This window comes from Diabrotica virgifera, chromosome 8, assembly GCF_917563875.1.
Source record: "Diabrotica virgifera virgifera chromosome 8, PGI_DIABVI_V3a".
Classification (NCBI taxonomy): domain Eukaryota; kingdom Metazoa; phylum Arthropoda; class Insecta; order Coleoptera; family Chrysomelidae; genus Diabrotica; species Diabrotica virgifera.
Genome location: NC_065450.1, coordinates 102,278,187 through 102,299,594, shown reverse-complemented (window position 1 = coordinate 102,299,594; position 21,408 = coordinate 102,278,187). Strand labels below are relative to the sequence as shown.

The following is a 21,408-nucleotide window of genomic DNA, read 5'->3' as shown; positions in this document are numbered from 1 at the left end:
TATTTTAAAGTTCCCCCATCCCACACTTACGGGGTAGGGTGGGGGTCATGTTTGATATCATTGAAGAGATTTTTGAATAATATTGAACACATGATTTTCATTTTTTTTTTATTTCGAAATGTATTTGTCGAGAGATTACACCGTTTCCATAACTTTGCTAGGGTATCAGGGCAAATCGTTTTTTCCAATTATCGCGGAAAATGTTACTAATTTTTGTATAAGGAATCCAAATCTACAATAAAAAATAAGGGTTATTATTTAAGATTTTAAAGTTGCTTCACACCTTACCTCCAGGTGTTGGACTGGGGAGTCGTGTTTGGTCGTATTGAACACGTGTGTTTCAGTTGATGACAAAAAATAAAATACCAAACAATAACTGAAATTATCGGTTTTTTAAACTGTTCTTATGAGATTTAACTGTTTGTAGTTTAATTAATACAACAAACATCTTTTTTTTTTTCAATATTTAAAAATGTGTAGGTACAGTATGCGGCAAAATAAAGAGTGGCGGAATGAATATTGAATTGTTTATGATTATTTATATATCTAGTATACATGATATACATTTGATGTTAAAGATTCCCTCTGGCCAGTGGTGGATCTACAGGGAGGGAAAATGAGAAAATTTCCCCCTCCTAACAAGGTTCAAAATTAAAGATAAAAATTGTTCAAACATAAAAATATATTAGCTGACATGAAACCGAAACCACAGAAAGACAAATTCAACCCAATAAACACGCTAGTTAGAAAAATTAAAGGAACTTAATGCCTATACGTTAATATTTATGTCTTTTATGTAATCTGAATCTGAGTTTATCTTTTTTTATGTCTTTTGGTTAGTTTTTCATTGGAAAGGCCAATTTCCCATCCCAAGGCAAATTTCTAGATCCGTCACTTCCTCTGGCACGAAAAAATCTTTAATTCTAGGCCGCAACTCGGAAATGGCAGACGATGGATCTGTCTGACTCCTTCAGCATTCCCCATATGTACGCATCTGGTGGCGTTAGTTCTGCTGAGTGGCAACTCCCAAAATGTTCGCGCAGTATTCGAAGAGACTCCCTGGCAGTGTAACAGGTTGTCCCGTCCCACTGAAACCATTGTTGATTTTAAGGTTGGACCGTTTTCGTTAACTTTCTGTATGACCGAATATAGTACTCCTCCATAAAAAAATTTTCTGCAAAACTGGGAACCATTCTGAAGCACACATTATCACGTTATAACGACGTTTGGAAACCCCTCAGTACGTTTCGGCGCTTGACACATACAAATTTGACGGAATGGGACGTTTCGGCGTCGCCGTTTCGGCGTGGCCATTTCGGCGTGGCCGTTTGGGCGTAGAGCCGTTTCGGCGTAGGCCGTTTCGGCGTAGGCCGTTTCGGCGTCGGCCATTTCGGCGTCAGAAATTTTATTTTAGTTGACTAAATACCTACATTGAGGTTTATTGGTCAGGCAATTTTTTGGAAAAAAATCTTTTAATATAGTTATTTAAATACATTGGAGTTCATTGGTCACACAATTTTAACATTAATGGTCAAGTAGAAAAATAAACTAAATATATTTCTTTTATAAACATTTTGTTATATTTTATTCTGCAAATACCTATATTGGATTTTTTATTAATGCATATTAATAATAATTGCTGTTCTCTTAATTGTCCCAGAGCTAATTAGATGATAACTGACATTTTTCAACTTTAATTAGACATACATTATATGGTATATAGACGGAGAATTTTAATATTGTTAAAATATCTTTTTTAAGCAAAAATATTTGCAGAATGTATATTTTTATAACCCTACATGGGGATGGCCCGTTTCGGCGCCGGCGATTCGGCGCCAGCGATTCGGCGTCGGCGTTTCGGCGCCTGCCGGTTCGGCGCCCGCCGATTCGGCGCCCGCCGATTCGGCGCCGGCTGATTCGGCGACAGATACTTTGGCAAAGTGAGAGAGAAAAAAAATAGTTGTTAATGTATGATAGTCTGAAATTTTCTTTAACAAAAAATGTAGAGTCAGGAGAACAATTTTCGACATTTTAATTTTAGAAGATGTAAAATAATACCCGAAAGTTAGGTTTGGACCGAAGGGTTAGGTCTTCCTCCTTTGAAAATTGTACTGTATAATATATAATATATATAATATATTAATTTTTTAATTAATTATGTGCAATTAAATAGCTTACATTTACAAAAGTTGGAAAAAATAACATTTAATATATTTTTTTAGTGTGGTATAGATATAAATCAAGAGCCTCTTAAATTTCTAAAAAAGTAACGTAGGTATAATCTAATGTCTTACTAATAGACTCCAATGTAGGTATTTAGTCAACTAAAATAAAATCTCTGACGCCGAAATGGCCGACGCCGAAACGGCCTACGCCGAAACGGCTCTACGCCTAAACGGCCACGCCGAAATGGCCACGCCGAAACGGCGACGCCGAAATGTCCTAGACCCCAAATTTGAGGCATACGAATTTCAGTACTGCTTATTTTGCCGCATACCGTACTTTTCTTATCAGACGCTTGATGTAGCTATACCCCACTAGTAGTACTTTTTCCCATTATGTCTTCTTTAAATATCAACTTAATTACTAATTAACACTTATTTTTAACTGCCGTTAAATCGATATATAATAACAATCGATTCGATCGGCTAGTGGCTAGTGTACCGTTGTAGTATATAGCTGGATTCGCCAATAAATATACCTAACTGTTGACAGTTAATTTCGCGCTAAAACACACAAGGCGTGGTGCATGGTTTGCGGATTCCAACAATAGGTAAGTTGATGAGAACTTTTCATCGGAGATAGTTTTATTGTAAATAATTATAATTATTCCTTCACAAGTTAATATTAAAATATAAACTATAGTTTGTGGATGGTAGCCATATATATAATATTTGAATAGGAAAAGGCTGATGAAGGAGTGAGACACTTGTGAAGATGCTTTTATGTGCCAATTTGCAATTTTATTACACATTATATTCAACACTATAGAGTAGATTTTTTCAATTATAAGTAGCGAGTCAGTAGCAAGTTCTGAACGACTACGACAAATTTTGAAGGTTTATTATTTGTGATTTCATCTCGATGTAGCAATCGACTGAGAGTACTTGCCAAAAACCATCCTTTGTATATTAGTGATGTTTGTAATGGTCTTAAGGCTCAACAGAAAAAAGAAAGGATGAAAAGTTTTATAAACATTATGCCACAACAATTCTTCATGAGGGTTATATGCGCTGCGCTCCACATGACCCTTCCATCTAAGTCTTCCAAATTTATTTAGCTTTACTACATTAGATTCTCTGTAAACTTGATACAACCATATAAAATATATGTCAAAGCACCTTCCTATCAAATATTTCCAGTTCCGATTCGTCCGATTTTGTCAGTATCCAGTTTTAGAAAAAAATATGTAAACACTGATCTGATCAAGCTTTTATAGACCAGACATTTAGTTTCGCTTTTAAATTTATCTAATTTCAGATGTATCAAAAATCCATTGTATGCCAGATATATTTATTTGTATTTGCCAGATATATTCTGAGCGTAATTTCCGTCTTTTTGTTATTGTCTCTATCTAGTAGACGCTAATCTATATACAGTCGAACCCGCTTATTAGAATACCTCTTTAAGGAATATCCCGGTATAAGGAATATAAATTTGACGTCCCGAAACATTTATAGTAGCAGCCAATGATCGGTTATTCGAATATCCCGGTTATAGGAATACTTTTGCATGGCACAAAGGCTATTTCAATAAGCGGGTTCGACTGTATTTTGATTGGTGCTGATAACTTGTGGGATCTGATCATGGTAGGACAATTAAAACTTGGTAAACATCTGCCTATATTGTAAAAAAATTCAATTTCGTTGGATTGTGTTAGACACCTATTATTGTGGATTGTGTTGGATTGTGTTAGACATTCACCTTAATTCATACAACCTTTTAACACTTCTATCTAATGCAATCTAAGCACTTGTGATCCGTCTATTCACTCACAAATAGCCAAATTATAGGAAATTTGGACAGAAATCAATGTTCCTAAATCCCCATCTTTAGATGACGTTTTCTGCAAAGAACTCTTTAACGCGGCAGTGGTCGCTATATGAGATTTTCTCTCACGGTTTCAGAAAATTGCGCACAACTTTTTTTCTGGGAAATTATACGCGCTGTAGTTCCTTCAAGTCTTCTAACTATCCTCCCTCGACAATCTAATAGACTCGTCCGCTCAGATAGTGGCTCAGATGACTTAGTATCACCTACAATCCGACAAGCGACAGCTGACAGGTGACTTTCTCGTATTGTGTATTTCTCGTTGTGTATTTTCGCGCAAGGTCACCCGCCAGCTCTCGCTTGTCGGATTGTACCAATCACCATATTGTTGAGTCAGAGCGCTTCATGTGAGATATTCTCTCATCGCGCGACCACCAGCGCCACCAACTGTGTATAAAAATTAATTTTATTTTTCCACTTAAAACCTGAAATAATATCCTTTTATAATGTAATAAAAAGCGCCGTGGATGTGGTCAATGAAATGAAAACCCTATATTCTGTTTCACGGGTTAGTTGTAGATGGTCACTTACCATATATTTTTCAATGTTAAATATTGGCGGCATCAACACTCACATTGTATATAAGGATAATAATAATAAAACAGAAGAACGTCGTGTCTTGGCTTTATCGTTGATGAAACCTCATCATATAAATCGTTCGACAATTCCAAACTTAGCTTTAAGCCTTCGGAATTATATTACAAGAATTGCCAAAATGACATTACTGAACTCATCACAACCCGAACCATCGGATATTCAGCTTTGTTCATTTTGACCTCGCTGCAAAAATAGAAAAGTAAAAAAAATTGTAATTCTTCTCATCAGTAACTTTGTCCAGAGCATTCTTGTTATAATTGTGTAAAGAGCGATTCCGTAAATTATGAAGATTGATTAATATTGGTTTAATTCCGATCATTATTTGTTTTGTCTCTTATCATATTATCAAGGAAATTATGTAATATTATTATGTTCTTATTATTATTAGTTAATAAAAAAAACTTTAAAATCTGTTTCAAAATTTTATTTTGTAAAAAAGGCAAAAGTTGGATATGTGAGAGAAAATCTCACGCGCGACCACTCGCGTACAAACCTTCCTAGCTACCAATGCCGGGTTAAAAATACCGCTATATAAAAAACTGATTGGGTCAATTTATCGCCCAATTAACATTTCCAAAACCTGCTTGCTCTCTTGGCGATTCAAAGGAAGCAGCGACAAAATATTTATTCAATTTAGAGAAACGATTGCAAAGAAATCCTGAACTAAATATACAGATTTCTTAAACGAATATGAAGACTTTGATCACATGACCAAAATAAATAACTGAATTATCAGACAAAACTTGCTTTTATTTACCTCAACACGATGTATATCTAGTATAGTACAGTACTGTACTAAAGTAATCGAGTTCCATCAACAAGAGTGGTTTTAAATGGATCAGCTACAACAACGAGTGGCTTATCACTTAATCACTAGCAGATCTTGTTGATTTTTGGTACAAATGGCGACTGACATAATTTAATTCTACATGTTTTAATTCAAAGTGTAGTCAGGTTATCAGTTACACACGCGTGCTCACGTGGTTATAGTTTCTTACATATTTTTCATAATTTTAATAACAATTAAGTGTTTTGTTAACAAACTCAGGCACTTTATTTTTAAATTTCGACTCAATTCAAGCTTTCTGCTTAACCCAGGTATAAACATACCAAAAGGCACCGCCAGGAAAACATTCCACTTTGAGGTTATTTTGTTAATGCCATACTCTGCATAGAGTACAAAGACTCGTTTCATATGGGCTCTCTGAACCTCAAAGTGGAATGTTTTCCTGGCGGTGCCTTTTGGTATGTTTATACCTGGGTTAAGCAGAAAGCTTGAATTGAGTCGAAATTCATTTCGCTTATTCCCCGTTAGAGGGCGTTCTATCCATACTGCGATATAAAGTATTTTAATTTATATCGACAATCTACGGTCGGAATGATAAAAATCTGTCTTCCTTAGAGCCTCCTTGACAACAGGTAGACCTAGAAATAGTACTATCGGGGGATGGAGGAAGACAGATTTTAATCAAAACGAAACCGTAGATTTTCTTACTTTATTTTTAACCATACATTAATGACCTACTTACACTTAAAATATCAACCTTTTCACAAACCACCATAAGAGCTGTGGCTGATGACACAGCAATATTTGAAACTGAAGAGGATCCAACAGCTGCAGTATTAAAACTTCAAGAACACTTAGACCAAATCGGACAGTGGTTAAAAAAATAGAAGATACAAGCTAATGCAACTAAGTCAACATATAACACTTTCACACTGAGAAAAGACCAATGACCAAATATTAGCCTTAATTAAGTCAACATATAACAACAAGGCAAAAAATAAAAATACAGAAAAAAAATGGGAATATCTAAAAACCAGCATAATCAAAGTAGCTGAGGAAACTTGCGGGAAAGCAAAAATAGCAAATACTAACATGAGGAGAACGGAATGGTGGACGGAAGAAATACGAGAGATAATAAAGAACAAAAAAGACAAATGGAAGAGATACCTAAGCACAAAACACCCGGAAGATTACGAAGCATATAAAGAAAAAATGAAAGAGGTTAAAATAGCGGTGAAAGCAGGAAAGGAAAGGTCATGGGAGAGATTTGGACAAAAAATGACAAAAAATTATAGGGAAAACCAAAAACTCTTTTACGGCGCATTAAAACAACTCAGACAAAAGAAAGAGCACACGATGCCGAATATAAAAGACAAGAATGGAAACGGACTAACAGAAGAAAAACAAATAATGGAAAGATGGAGACAACATTTCAAAGAGCTAACTCATGCAGACACGGACAACATATGGGAGAAACAAGAAAGGAATGAAGAACAACAAGTGGAATCCATAACAAGAGAGGAAAGCAATAGAAAGAGTAAAATTGGGCAAAGCACCAGGCAAGGATCATATCACCCCGGAAATGATAAAATTCATGGGGACAGAGGGAATGGAAGCATGAAAGAACTAATGAATGATATCATAAATAGAGCAGAGTTACCAAAGGACTGGAAGAAAGACATTATATTACCAATACACAAAAAGGGAGACAAAAGAAACTGTAATAATTACCGAGGTATCACCATATCAAGTATTCCTGGGAAGGCATTCGCAAGAATAATAGAGACAAGAATAAAAGCCCAAATAGAAACAACTATGGAAGACACACAGTGTGGATTCAGGAAGGACAGAAGCACGCAAGACCTAATATTCACATTAAGACAAGTAAGTGAGAAGGTAATCAAGAATAATAGAGAGATACATATGTGCTTCATTGACCTGGAAAAGGCGTTTGACAGACTCCATAGAAAGGACGTATGGAAGACACTAAAAGAAAGGGGAGTCGACAGACACATAATAGAAGTAATAAAGGATATGTACAAAAATAATACAAATACAGTAAGAACCAATAACGAGGAATCCAGAGAATTTACTACAAGTCAAGGCGTCAAACAGGGATGCGTGCTGAGTCCACTGCTATTCTCAGTGGTACTGGATGGAGCGATAAGGAAATCCAAAAGAAGAATGAGAAAACTAACATTAGGATACTGGCAAATGAAACGGACTCAACTATCGGAGCTACTATTTGCAGACGACATGGTATTGATAGCAGAAAACAGAGAAGACTCACAAAACAATCTTGAAATCCTAGAAGAAGATCTATCAAACATAAATATGAAAATTAATACAGAGAAAAAAAACAATGATAATTTCAAATACGAGGAAGACACACGCAATAGAATTAGACGGGAAACAACTAAAGCAACTGGAATATTTTAAATACCTAGGAGTAATAATCAAATCAAATGGTAAACAAGATATGGACATAAACGAGAGAATGGGACGAACAGGAAGCTTATTTAACGCTATGAAAACAACATTTTTGGGGAAAAAAGAGATACCGGAGAAAGTAAAAAACGGCAGTCGTTAAATCAGTAGTTAGACCAAAAATCATGTAAGCAGCGAGACATGGACAATGACAGGGAGACAAAAATATAGAGTCCATGCTATGAAAATGAGTTTCCTGAGGAAAATAGCAAACAGAAAGAGGACAGACAAAATACGAAACGAAACAATTAGACAAAATCTAAAACTAGTACCAATCAATGAAAAAATAGTGGAGGGAGAACTTAGATGGTTCGGGCACGTGTGTAGAATGTCGAAAGAGAGGCTTACAAAACGAGTGTTCGAAACGAGAGTTCAGGGGAAAAACAAAAGAGGAAGACCAAGAGTTATGTGGGTAGATGAAATCAGGAAAGAAGTCGAGAAAAAGGGATTGACATTGAAAAGTGCAAGAAACCTAACGTAAGATCGGAAAGCATGGAGACTACAATGCCAAACTCAACTCCACCAGCAGGACTAAGTAAGTAAGTAAGTAAGTAAGTAGGTCAACATACCACAACAGAATATTGTCAAATACCTGGGACTCTACCTTGATTCTAAATTAAACTTGAAACAACACATTTTAAAGAAGAAGAAACAAATTGAGTTGAAAGTAATAGAAATTAGTTGCCATCTAGATCGAAAATCTTGACTAGAGGAGAAGGAATATCGAATCCAGGAGTCCAGGACCAGAGATATAGTGCCGGTAGTTTTTGAACGGTGTAAACAAATTGATTTGTGAGAAAGAGTTTAAATTAAAGTGGTAACAATTGGTGGTCCATGAATGTTAACTGGGGGACTTTGCAATATCTAGGTGTGCAGTATTTGTAAGTACAAACAAATTATTATTCATCGTGAGGTTCATAGAAAAGGAGAATTTTGACAGCCAAAAAGAGATAGGAACGTTTGTAAGGACGTTTTGACCGACAGCCCGTTTGAAAGCAGAACAAGGAAAGGAGTTTCGAAATAAGTCGAAATAAATTTATAACATTTTCTTGGGTTAATTTTCTGTTATTTGTAATTAATTTAGGGCTGCGCAGTTTCATTTTTTTAAATAGGGAAAAATTGATTTCTAAGTGCTTTGTTTATAGGCGGAAACATTTTCTAAGGTATTGCAAAAGTTGGCATTTTTTTAATTACTCCCTTCTATTTATGTTGTTATCAAACACTATGAAAAACAAATAGACCAGGTAAAAATTCTGTAAAAATCTGTAAAAATATTAGTACATTTTGACGTTGAGAGGTGACTCAAATTTTTTTGCAGAAATTGCATGAAAATAACTCAAATAATAATATTTGAGTTATTCTCCCTCTCAAAAAGGTCCGGAACATTGTTTAAATAATCAAAATATCAAAAAATGAAGGAAAAATTCGATTTTTTCTTCGTTTTTTGATTATAACTTTAAAAGTATTCATTTTCGAGAAAAGTTGTACTGACATAAAAGTTGCGTAATTAAATTTCCTACAATATAGAATTGGTTAAAAATTTAAAAAAATAGTCACCCTTGTTGCAAAATAGCAATAATTGCGAAAAAAAAAACATATAAAACAAGTATTCGCATTTTACGTTTTTCAGCCATTTATGCTACACTTAGGACCTTCATGTTTCACCCAAAAAAACTTTATGATACAGTTAAACAATACTGTGAATTTCATTAAGATCGGTTTAACAGATTTTGCAAAATAAATTTTGCAGTCCAGCTTTCGCAAAAAAAAATTCATTTTTTCAAAATGTTACAGGACTGAAAATAAAGTAGATAGCTAGTTGAATTTTTTTTTTGTGTATAGAAGTGTACTGTACATTTTATTTGCAATTCGCAAAATTAAAATCGATTAACTACCACGGCGTCAGGAATTTTTTTAAATAAGTATTAATTATTGGTGCTACGCGCAGGACAGCGGATAGTTTGCTCTGATTGGGCATTCCAATGACCTTTGATAATGATTGATACATTTTAATTTTTATTACATTTCGATATAAATAAATTTGTTTATTGCAAAATAAAAACACATACTCTATCCTTTGAAATAACACTTTTTTTTAGCAAAAACTTTCTTTGTTCATATATTTTAACTTAGAGAATAAAAGTTTATTATTTTTAAACATATGCAATTGTTTAAACAATATTTCACAAACAATAATTTTTTTTAACATCCAACGTTTATTGCAATCTGTTTGATTACAAACAATAAGCAATACATATAATTATTGAAAAATAGCACAGATGGAAGCCGCCCAGTGGCGAGCACCCAGTAAGACATATAACATTATAATTTTAAAATAAGACATAACAATTACTTGGAACATAATACATAGATAAAATTTAGTATAGTGGACAGTTCAGACAATAAAAATATGATTATTAAAAGTCTAAGGAACATGAATAAAAATACGAAAGAAAGTTTAAAAAATCACTAAAACTAAAACATGATTATTTCACTGCACTATGACACTGCACTCTGTTGTTGCTCTGATGTCCAGATGTACTAGAGGTCCAAAGGGTCAGGTCTTTTTAATCGTCTTTCATGAGAAATGTTGAGCAGGTCCGTGGTGAGTGGATTTGGATGGCAGGATAGTCTGGTCTTGTATCTAGATTTTACAGCAGATATTGCTTCGCTAATTGTTGGAAGCTGTAGGTCGTGGTGCAATCTCTGGTTCGTAACATACCAAGGGGCATTGCAGATCTGGCGCAATACTTTTGATTGGAACCGTTGAAGTTTTTGAATGTTGGTATTACTTGCTGTTCCCCATATTTGTGCTGCATATAGCCACACAGGTTTTAAAATACATTTATAAATCATAATTTTGTTCTCCAGGCTAAAATTTTATTTCCTACTTATGTACAAATACATTTTCCTGTAGATTAGGCCGAGTTGAAGACGTTTCTTCCAGATGTGGGTGCCCCAATTAAGTTTACTATCTAAACGAATTCCCAGGTATTTTACGGCGGTATTGACTGGTAGTGGAGTGTTATTTATAGAAACCGGAGGCGCGACACCTTTTTTTTAAGTAAATGTTATTTGTGTGGATTTTAAACTGTTGACTTGTACTCGCCACAATTTAAGCCAGCTCTCTAGTTTAGTCAGATGATTTTGCAATACCTCGGATGCTTCTGTTGCTATAGGATTTGAAGCCATTATAACTGTGTCATCCGCATATGTAGCAATTATTGTATTAATGGTGGTTGGAAGATCAGATGTGTATATTAATTAGAGTGTTGGTCCTAATATGCTTCCTTGTGGAACTCCAGAACATATTGGAAACGGGCTAGTAATTTCCCCTCCTCTTTTGACTTGAAAAAATCTATCTGTCAGATAGGATCTTAATAGTGAGCTTACGGGATAAGGAAATATGGATTTAATCTTGGAGATAAGACCTACATGCCAAACTTTGTCGAATGCCTGTGAGACATCTAGGAATGCAGCTGTACAGTAATTTTTGTGTTCGAGCGAATTTCTGATAGTTTTTACTACCCTATGAATTTGCTCGATGGTACCATGTTGTTTCCTAAAGCCAAACTGATAATTAGGTAAAACATTCTTCTTCTTCTTTGAGTGCCTCTCCTATCGGAGATTGGATATCATTAGGGCGATTCTAATTTTATTTACTGCTGTTTTGAACAATTCGTTAGTGGTACAGCCAAACCACTCTCTCAAATTTCTCATCCAGGACATTCTTCTACGGCCTGGATTTCTTCGTCCTTGGATTTTTCCTTGCATTATGTTTTGTAGGAATGTGTACTTTTAAAAGAAAGGTAAAACATTGTTGCTGTCTAATGTAGGCTCTAGTCTTCTCAGGAAAAGCCGCTCGAACACTTTGGATATAATAGGCAACAAGCTTATTGGACGATATGAAGATACTTCCGCGTGATCCTTATTAGGTTTTGAGATTAAAACAATTTGAGCTACTTTCCATTGGAGTGGAAAGTAACCTCTTTTTAATATTGAATTAAATATATAAGTAATTAAGCTTACACCTTCGTTGGGTAGATTTTTTAGTACCAAACTAGATATTATATCATACCCAGGTGACTTCTTATTCTCCAGATTATCAATTACTTCTTCAACTTCAGATTTCTTGAAAATTTTAATAGGCGGAGCCATTTAATATGGTGCGTTTATGACTTCATGAATATCTTCTTCTTCTTCAGCTGAGACTTCCCTCTGATGCGGTTGAAATACCTCGCATAAATGATTTGCGAAAGTATAAGCTTTATCTTTGTCAGTTTTAGCCCATGTGCAATTCGGTTTACTGATTGGCATATTCATTTGTTCGTTGTCTTTAAGTTTTTTTGTTAGTTTCCACAGAGAATTATTTGTATCATCTGAAGGTGAGAGGTTCTTTAAATAATTGTTGATTCCATTGTCTTTATGTTGGATCAAGTTTCTTTTGAGTAATCTGCAAGCTCTATTAAAATTTGTTTTATCTTCTGGGTGCCTAGTGAGATGCCACCTCTTTCTTAGTTTTCTTTTTTCCAGTATAAGTGTATTTATGTGCGCAGGATACGACTCGGAGTTGTGTGTGTAGGTAATTTCTGGGATGGACGACCAAGCAGCTTGCTAAATAACTGTAGTTAAGTGAGTGACTGCATTTTCTATGTCCCTGTCACTTTTAAGAGGCAAGTTTAGGTTAATGGAGGATTTTATTTCGTCTCTATACCTATCCCAGTTTGTTCTTTTATTACACAGTGTTAGAAGTTTAGGACAATTGTGAATTTGGCTTAGTAGGTCTATGAAGAAAGGGGAATGATCCGATGATAGGTCAAAAGAAGGAGAAATTTGGATATGGGTGTGTGTTATTCCTTTTAATATAGCGAAATCAATAAGATCAGGAATTTTTTGTCTATCAGTGGGCCAATAAGTAGGCTGTCCAGTAGAGAGAGGAGTTAAATGATTCTCATTAATACTTTTTAATAATTCTCGACCTCGTGAGGTTATGATTCTGGAGCTCCATTTGTGATGTTTGGCATTGTAATCTCCAGCAGCAATGAAACGAGTATCTCAAAGTATTCAGTAAAATGATCAGCTTTAATTATTTTATTCGGTGGACAGTAAACAGCAGATAAAATAATCGAGCCTTGTGAATCTTCTACCGACACTGATGTGGCTTGAATGTTAACTCTGCTAATTTTGCTTATTTCATGATGCTTAATATTATTTCTTATAATAATTGCCGTACCTCCATGGGCCTTTCCTAATGGATGTTGAGTTACATAGGTGGAATATTTGGGAATATTAAAATAACTCTTAATAGTCATGTGTGCTTCGGAAATAAACATAACATCTAGATTATGAGAATAAATAAAAGTTTTTACTTCGTGAAAATGATTAGTTAAGCCATTGGCATTCCAACAGCACATCCTAAGTTTAGTGTTAAAGGTTAAGCTTAGATATCAGAGACATTATTAGATCAAACATCTTATCCATTCTTTCCATTAGTTTATGTACCACAAGTTCTAAATGGTTTTGTATATGTTGGGGAGTTGCTGTTTCTATTTCATGAGTAGTCTCATTTGTGTTAGTTGTATTTTTATTATCTTTTCCTGCAGCAATGTTCGCATAACTGATATTTGGTTGAGTGATTGACGAATGTGCAACACAAGGAGGTTGACTTGCGTTTTTTTCTCGAAGCGATGGAAATTTTTTCTTTTGCAGTTCTTTGTGTACAGAACATCCCTTGTAGCTTGCAGGATGATTTTCTCGACAATTTACACATTGGACATATTTTATATTCATTTCTTTTGGACATTTAGACGATAGGTGATCTCCTACGCATTTTACGCATCGCGGACTCCTGTGGCAATAATTTTGTGTGTGGCCAAAATGTTGACATCTTTGACATTGGGGTAGTTCCCTCTTCGGATGCGGTGCCTCAACTGTGACAATAGTGTTGAGTAATTTCGTGATCTCATACATATCTTTATTATTGCTGTGAATAGCCAGTTCTATATTAAATAGTGGCAGATATTTCTTTGTGCCTCTTTGCTTAATATTAGAGATGTTCAGTGCAGTATGCCCGTGCTCCAGCAATGCTTTTTTAATGTCTTCTGGATCTGTTGAAGGATGGATATGACGTATAACAACTCGAAATCCTCGGTTTTGTTTTAGTTGGTATGTATGGTACTGAGTATTTTTTCTGATAGAGATTTTACGATTATTGAGTAGGTTTTTGATGAATCAGCTTGAACTTTAATTTGATTGTTAGCAAGACATTTTAAAGTATATTTACCTGGAGTTTTCTGCTGTAGTAAATCCTGTAGTGGTTTGATACGCTCAACATTTTGTATAAATATGGGTGGTGGCTGTTCCTCTCTTCGGTCTTCCAACATTACAACTTCTTCACGAAATGCATCATCTTCAAGTAACTCGTATCTGTTAGATGTATGAATAGTTTTACTCAGCCAAAAATCATTGAGTGTAGCTTATTTGGTTTTTTTCAAATCGGGACTGTCGTCTTTGCGTTGACGTTTATTGTGGTGGACTGCTGCCCATTCACTATCACTTTTTGCTGCATCTGCATCTGGGAGATGTTCTTGCGGTTTATCTATTTGAAAATTTGATAAATGTGATTGTAGATCGTTGTTGCATGTTTTGACTATTTTCTGCTGTTCATCTAGTGGATTGGAACTGTCTTTTTGAGTTCTTACAGGTGGAGGAGTTCGTGCTAAGCTGTTTCTTCTAATTGATGGATTTATGTCCTCACTGCATGGAAAACTAGTAGATTGTTCCTGGTTATCGTGTTGGTAACTCATAGTTTTCCACTAGTTATAGCTAGGAATTTTTAAAACATTCCGACATATTTTGATAATATACTGACCTATTTTCTTTATATTTAGGTATATTTATGTTGATAAACTTAGTAATTAAATTTGTAGAAATTACTTACTGGATAATTATTTTAGCATTAAACACTAACAATTTTTTTGGCTATTGTTTTTCGGTTTCTTGATAACGATGGATTTATACTAATTACAATATGATAAGATAATAATTAGACAAATTCCTTCTTAATTACATGTGTTCAGCTCGAAAGTTCTGAACAAAATCACAAACAATAATAAAATTAGTTTAATTTTTGTGGAATTAAAATATTGAAATAAAACAAAATATAGAGTAAGGAAATAATATATTAGATAAAGATTGGAAGAAATTTTGGTGGAAATCAACTTGTGTGAATCGAACACCGCTGTCCTGCGCGTAGAACCAAAAATTAATGTTTATTTAAAAAATTTCCTGACGCCGTGGTAACTAATCGATTGTAATTTTGCAAATTGCAAATGAAAGGTATAGTACACTTCTATAAGTAAAAAAAATCAACTTGCTATCTGCTTTATTTTCAGTCCTGCAACATTAAAAAAAATGATTTTTTTTGCGAAAGCTGGATTGCAAAATTTATTTTGCAAAATGTAATGAATCAATTTTAATGAAATTTACAGTGTTGTTTTACTGTATCATAAAGTGTTTCTGTGTAAAATATGAAGGTCTTAAGTGTAGCATAAATGGTTGAAAAACGTAGAATGCGAATACTGGTTTTTGTATGTTTTTTTTTCGCAATTATTGCTATTTTGCAACAAGGGTGACTATTTTTTAAATTTTTAACCAATTCTATATGGTAGAAAATTTAATTACGCAACTTTTATGTCAGTCCAAACTTTTCTCAGAAATGAATAGTTTTAAAGTTATAATAAAAAAACCAATAAAAAAATCGAATTTTTCCTTCAAATTTTGACATTTTGATTATTTAAACAATGTTCCGTACCATTTTGAGTGGGACGATAACTCAAATGTTATTATTTGAGTTATTTTCAAGCAATTTCTGCAAAAAAATTTGAGTCACCTCTCAACGTCCATCTCAAAACAGATACGCCCTGGACTAAAAGGTATTTCTAAATTCAAATAAGAACCCTGGAATACAAAATAAACATAATATAATATGTATAGTCGAAGCAATAAAGCACTGAACCTACGAAAAAAAAAGACGACAAGACGGATCTTAATAATTGTTTTTGCATTCGATTCGTAAATGCGCCAGGAAACTTTGTGACCCCTAGCCATGAGATAATATTGACAAACTGCATACAAAAAATGCATTCTTAAAGTACATCTCAAACAGACAATACAAAAAATTCAAAACTCGTCAATTATCGGCAGAAACGAGTTCAATTTTGTTACTCGGGGGTTTTTGGGGTTGCTGAAAACGAATATGACGTCCTAAGTGATCTCCGGAATACCTGGTGCTCCGGGTACCTACTGTTTACCTCGCTTAGTTGAGTTTTCGGCAAATTCATTTAAAAATTAGTCAAAAATTATTACTTATGAGTTTTTGGGGTCGCTGAAGACGACTATGATATCGGAAGTGATATTCGGAATACCTGGTGCCTAGTGTAAGTGTACCTACTGTTCACCTCGTCTTGTGGAGTTTTCGGCAAATTCATTAAAAAATTAAACAAAAATTATTACTCGTGGTGGTTTTTGTGGTCGCTCACGACGAATCTAACATCGGAAGTGATCTCCGGAATACCTGGTACCCAGGGTATCTACTTTTTACGGCATCTTCTGAAGTTTTCAGGAAATTCGTTAAAAAATTTGTCAAAATTCATTACTCGGGGGGTTTTTGGGGTCTCGACGAATATGAAATGGGAAGTGATCCCCGGAGTACCTGGTGCCCATGGTACCTACTGTTTACCTTGTCTTCTGAAGTTTCAAAAAATTCATTAAAAAATTAGTCAAAAATCATTACTCGGGGATTTTTGGGGTCACTGGCTTTGAATATGACATCGGAAGTGATATCCGGAGTACCTGGTGTCCAGGGTACTTACTGTTTATGTCGTGACTAATAATTTTTGACTAATTCTTTAATGAATTTGCCGAAAACTCCAGAAGGTGAGATAAACAGTAGGTACCCTAGGCCCCAGGTACTCCTGAGATCACTTCCGATATCATATTCGTCTTCAGCGACCCCAAAAATTCCCAAGTAATGATTTTTGGCTAATTTTTTAATGAATTTGCCGAAAACTCAACTAGTCGAGGTAAACAGTAGGTACTTCCCCGGGGCACCAGGTACTCCGGAGATAACTTACGACGAATCTGATTTTTTTTGTATTGTCTGTTTGAGATGCACTTTAAGAATGCATTTTTTATATGCAGTTTTTCAATATTATCTCATGGCTAGGGGTCACAAAGTTTCCTGGCGCATTCACGAATCGAATGCAAAAAGAATTATTAAGATCCGTCTTGTCGTTTTTTTTTCGGAGGTAAGGCCGATTTTAGTGCTTTATTGCTTCGCCTAATAAGGTGTACAAAGCTCTCTAATTTTATTGGTCATTCAAGTCGTATAAACTCGTTAAATATACCGCTGTGCCGCTTTTTCAAATATCTTATCTTGTTTATAACTATTAAATTTATTAAATAAATTTGACAACGCAGACCTAACGCAGACAAAATAATTTTCTTTATTTAGCCTGTTTTTACTTGTGGTCAATAAATTTTCAAGTCTTGACGTCCAACTTTATTTTATAAAAAAACCCCTTTAAGGTGCGGCACATGCTACTTCTATTTATAATAAAGAATTGAAGCGTTGAAGCGCGTATCTCCAATCTTTCAGATAGTCTCTTCAGGAGGCCACTACCCACTTCGTGTAACGAAGAACTATCATTTGCCGTTGCTGCTCTTTAATTCATACCTTATTGTGTAGCAAACACTAGATTAATTGTAACACTAGCCAAAAACGTGAACGGTGATTTTTATATACTGAAAATTCCGTTATGGAATTAACTTTCTGGAGAGTAAAATACTTCTTTGTGATATATTGATGATATTGGTACGCATCCTTTTGTAATAATGTCAGTCTTTGATCATTCATAAGTGCTGTCATTATTTTTAAAGTCTGTGTCAAAAATACTGATAGATTACGTAAATAAATTCAGAACAGGGATATCTACAATGGATACAATACAAATGGAGCATACATACCATACATTCAAAATAGTATATTAAGTATGGAGAACGGTAAGGGTTTTATACCGATCGAAGACACTTGTTTGGAGGAGGAGCGGAGCGACGACTCCAATTATTGTCTGAGATCGGTTACCCTTAACGTTCGACATGCTTATAACGTTTTTTGCACGATTGATACCATTATAAATTATAAAATTAAATATTTTCGTCATATTGACTAGTTTCATTCATTTTATCAAGATAGATACTTTGGTTGTTAGGTAGTAACTAGGGTGCATAACAACAATGGAGAATTGAGTTTTTATTTAGTTGTCAATAATTTTAAGTACAATTTTGATTATTATAAATTAAAATATGAGCGAAAGTGAATTTGAAGAAATTGAACGGGCTTGGGAAGAAGGGTGTTCCGCAATTATTCCCGAAAAATCCAAAATCCGTTATCAAAATACCTACCAAAGTTTTAAAAAATGGTGCGAAGGCAAGAATTTAAGAATCGAAGACAAGACTCTATTGGCATATTTCGTTCAAAGACATATGCAGTTGAAAGCTCCTGGAAGCCTCTGGGCAGAATATTCAATGATTAAATCCACCGTTTTTCTTTATGATGGCATTGATATTTCCAAGTTTTCAACTTTGATCGCGTATTTGAAGAGAAAAACTGTTGGCTATAGGCCTAAGAAGTTTCAATATTAATAAATAATTCGTTAGTTTTCTTTATTCTTTCAAAAAATAAATTAAAATTAAGAGATTTTTTAACTCGACGGTAAGTGAATTACTTACCGTCGAGTTGGAGTACTTACCGTCGAGTTGGATTACTTACCGTCGAGTTGCTAGTAAATGTCACCTACTGACGTAAAATCTGTCACGGTAAACAGTCAAAAATGATCAATCGTGCAAAAAAATATAATAAACATCTGGAAATAATTTTTATTTGTGTAAAAAGTGATTTGATTCTGTTAATACACAAAATTATTAGAGAACTGCAGACACCAGTAATTGCAAAAATCTTATCGATATATTAGATATTAGTATGGTATTGAAGGGACGATCACCAACTAAATGGTATGACCAAATTAAGAATTCAAAAGAGAGAGAGAGATGGTATTAAAAGATTCTAAAGCCAACAAGTACGATTACCAAGTACTACGACAGAAGAATTTTGTTCAAGCAAAAAAATAAAACAATTAGATTATATCCCAAAGCGATTTAAATGAAAAACAAAGCCGAAAATAGTAAACTCATAGCAAACCAAATTTAGCAGGCTACGAAGACAATATATCAATAGTTGTTCGTTAACCAATTGTCAACCAAGAAACAAAATATATAGGCCTAAAGATAAATTAATATAAAAAATCAAAGGACAGTAGATAAAGAAAGAGAAAAACGGGACAATTACCTAAGAGTATAAAATTACAAATTTGAAACAAAAACTTTCATCTATTAATTTGCAATGACAAATGGAATACGAATGACGATTTCACAAACGTGTTAAGAACAAATAAGAAAAATAAATAGTCATATAAGAAAATCAGGCCTAAGGCCAGAACAAGACATTACTGAAAGTAAAGACGGAAAACTCCGCAAGAAAACAAAACTTAATACCAAAAATGAAAATAACCCTTTTCAATTTCGTTGCAACACGAAACTACAGAAGCATCATCATTTCAGCTCGATCAGAGAGTGCAGCAAGCACCTCTACCGGTTTCGAAATTTATTAGATTAGTCTCTCATCAGGACGCACATATGCTGCTCTCTCTGACCCAACTAGGACAAACCCCAGCGTGCAGTCACGGATTGCAACGAACGAAATGGCAGGGATGCCCTAGCGGCAACTGCTAGCAAAAAACTACGTTTTCAATCTAATAGCACATAAAACAACATCCAAAAATGTTATTCTACATACTACCAGACTGAAAACAATGGGAACCTTCTCTGGTAACACCTCCGAGGCTTCTACAATTTGCAAGCCATAACGGATGCTGAGACTAAGGAAGGTGAGGGAATATTATAATTTATAATTCACGTCCCATCTGCTCAGCGCCGTTAAGTTCCAACGAGAATGGTTCCCTTGGTACTCCAATCAGAGTAAATATATAAATCAAAAAGGAATAACCATTTTCAATTTCGTTGCAACACGAAATTACAGCCGCATCATCAATCCAGTTCAATCAGAGAGTGCAGCAAGCAACTCTACCGGTTCCGAAACTTATTAGTCTCTCATCATGAGGCACATATGCTGCTCTCTCTGACCCAACTAGGACAAACCCCGGCGTGCAATCACGGATTGCAACGAACGAAATGGTAGGGTTGCCCTAGCGGCAACTGCTAGCAAAAAACTAAGTTTTCAATCTAATAGCACATAAAACAACATCCAAAAATGTTATTCTACATCCTACCAGACTGAAAATAATGGAAACCTTCTCTGGTAACACCTCCGAGGCTTCTACAATTTGCAATCCATAACGGATGCTGAGACTAAGGAAGATTAGGGAATTTTACAATTTATAATTCACGTCCCCAGGATAAGGTTCCCATTGTTTTCAGTCTGATAGGATGTAGAATAACATTTTTGGATGTTGTTTTATGTGCTATTAGATTGAAAACTTAGGTTTTTGCTAGCAGTTGCCGCTAGGGCATCCCTGCCGTTTCGTTCGTTGTAATCCGTGCCTGCGCGCCGGGGTTTGTCCTAGTTGGGTCAGAGAGTCCTAGTTGCCTCCTGATGAGAGATTAATAAGTTTCGAAACCGGTAAAGGTGCTTGATGCACTCTCTGATTGAACTGAAATGATGATGCGGCTGTAGTTTCGTGTTGCAACGAAATTGAAAATGGTTATTAATTTTTTATTTACATGTTTACTCTGATTGGAGTACGGAGGGAACCACTCTCGTTGGAACTTTACCGCGCTGAGCAGATGGGACGTGAATTACAAATTGTAAAATTCCCTCATCTTTCTTAGTCTCAGCATCCGTTATGGCTTGCAAATTGTAGAAGCCTCGGAGGTGTAACCAGAGACGGTTCCCATTGTTTTCAGTCTAGTAGGATGTAGAGTAACATTTTTGGATGTTGTTTTATGTGCTATTAGATTGAAAATTTAGTTTTTAGTTTTTTTTAAACTTAATATCTAAATATACCCTAAAAATAAAATGCATATAAAATCTATATATACCTACCCTAATAATACAATAATATGGGACGTGGAAATAATTACAACGAACAAGAAAAAGGAAAAGGGGAAAAGACTTCTTCTTTCAGTACCCTGTCCGAATATCGAACGTTGGCGATCATATTGGCAATAATAATTTTGTTTACGGCAGCTAATAAAAAAAATAAAAATACTAATATATAATAACCATACTCGAACCGAACATAAAACTAGAGACGGTGAAAAATAGTCGCGAAAGTAAATATATAAATATTATGTTTAAAGTAATCAATGAGAATTTAATATATGAGAAAATTGACAATATAAATAATTTT

At 34.7% G+C, this 21,408-nt stretch overlaps 1 protein-coding gene across 1 annotated transcript in view; it reads right to left on the bottom strand.

Annotated features, from left to right (window-relative positions):
* Nucleotides 1–206: 206 nt before the first annotated feature.
* The window catches only part of LOC114333306 (uncharacterized), a 78,525-nt gene continuing 57,323 nt past the window's right edge, over nucleotides 207–21,408 (bottom strand). Inside the window, exon 2 of the mRNA XM_028283166.2 lies at nucleotides 207–232. Within this exon, the coding sequence (XP_028138967.2) occupies nucleotides 207–232 (26 nt within the window). The remainder of the gene's footprint in view (nucleotides 233–21,408) is intronic.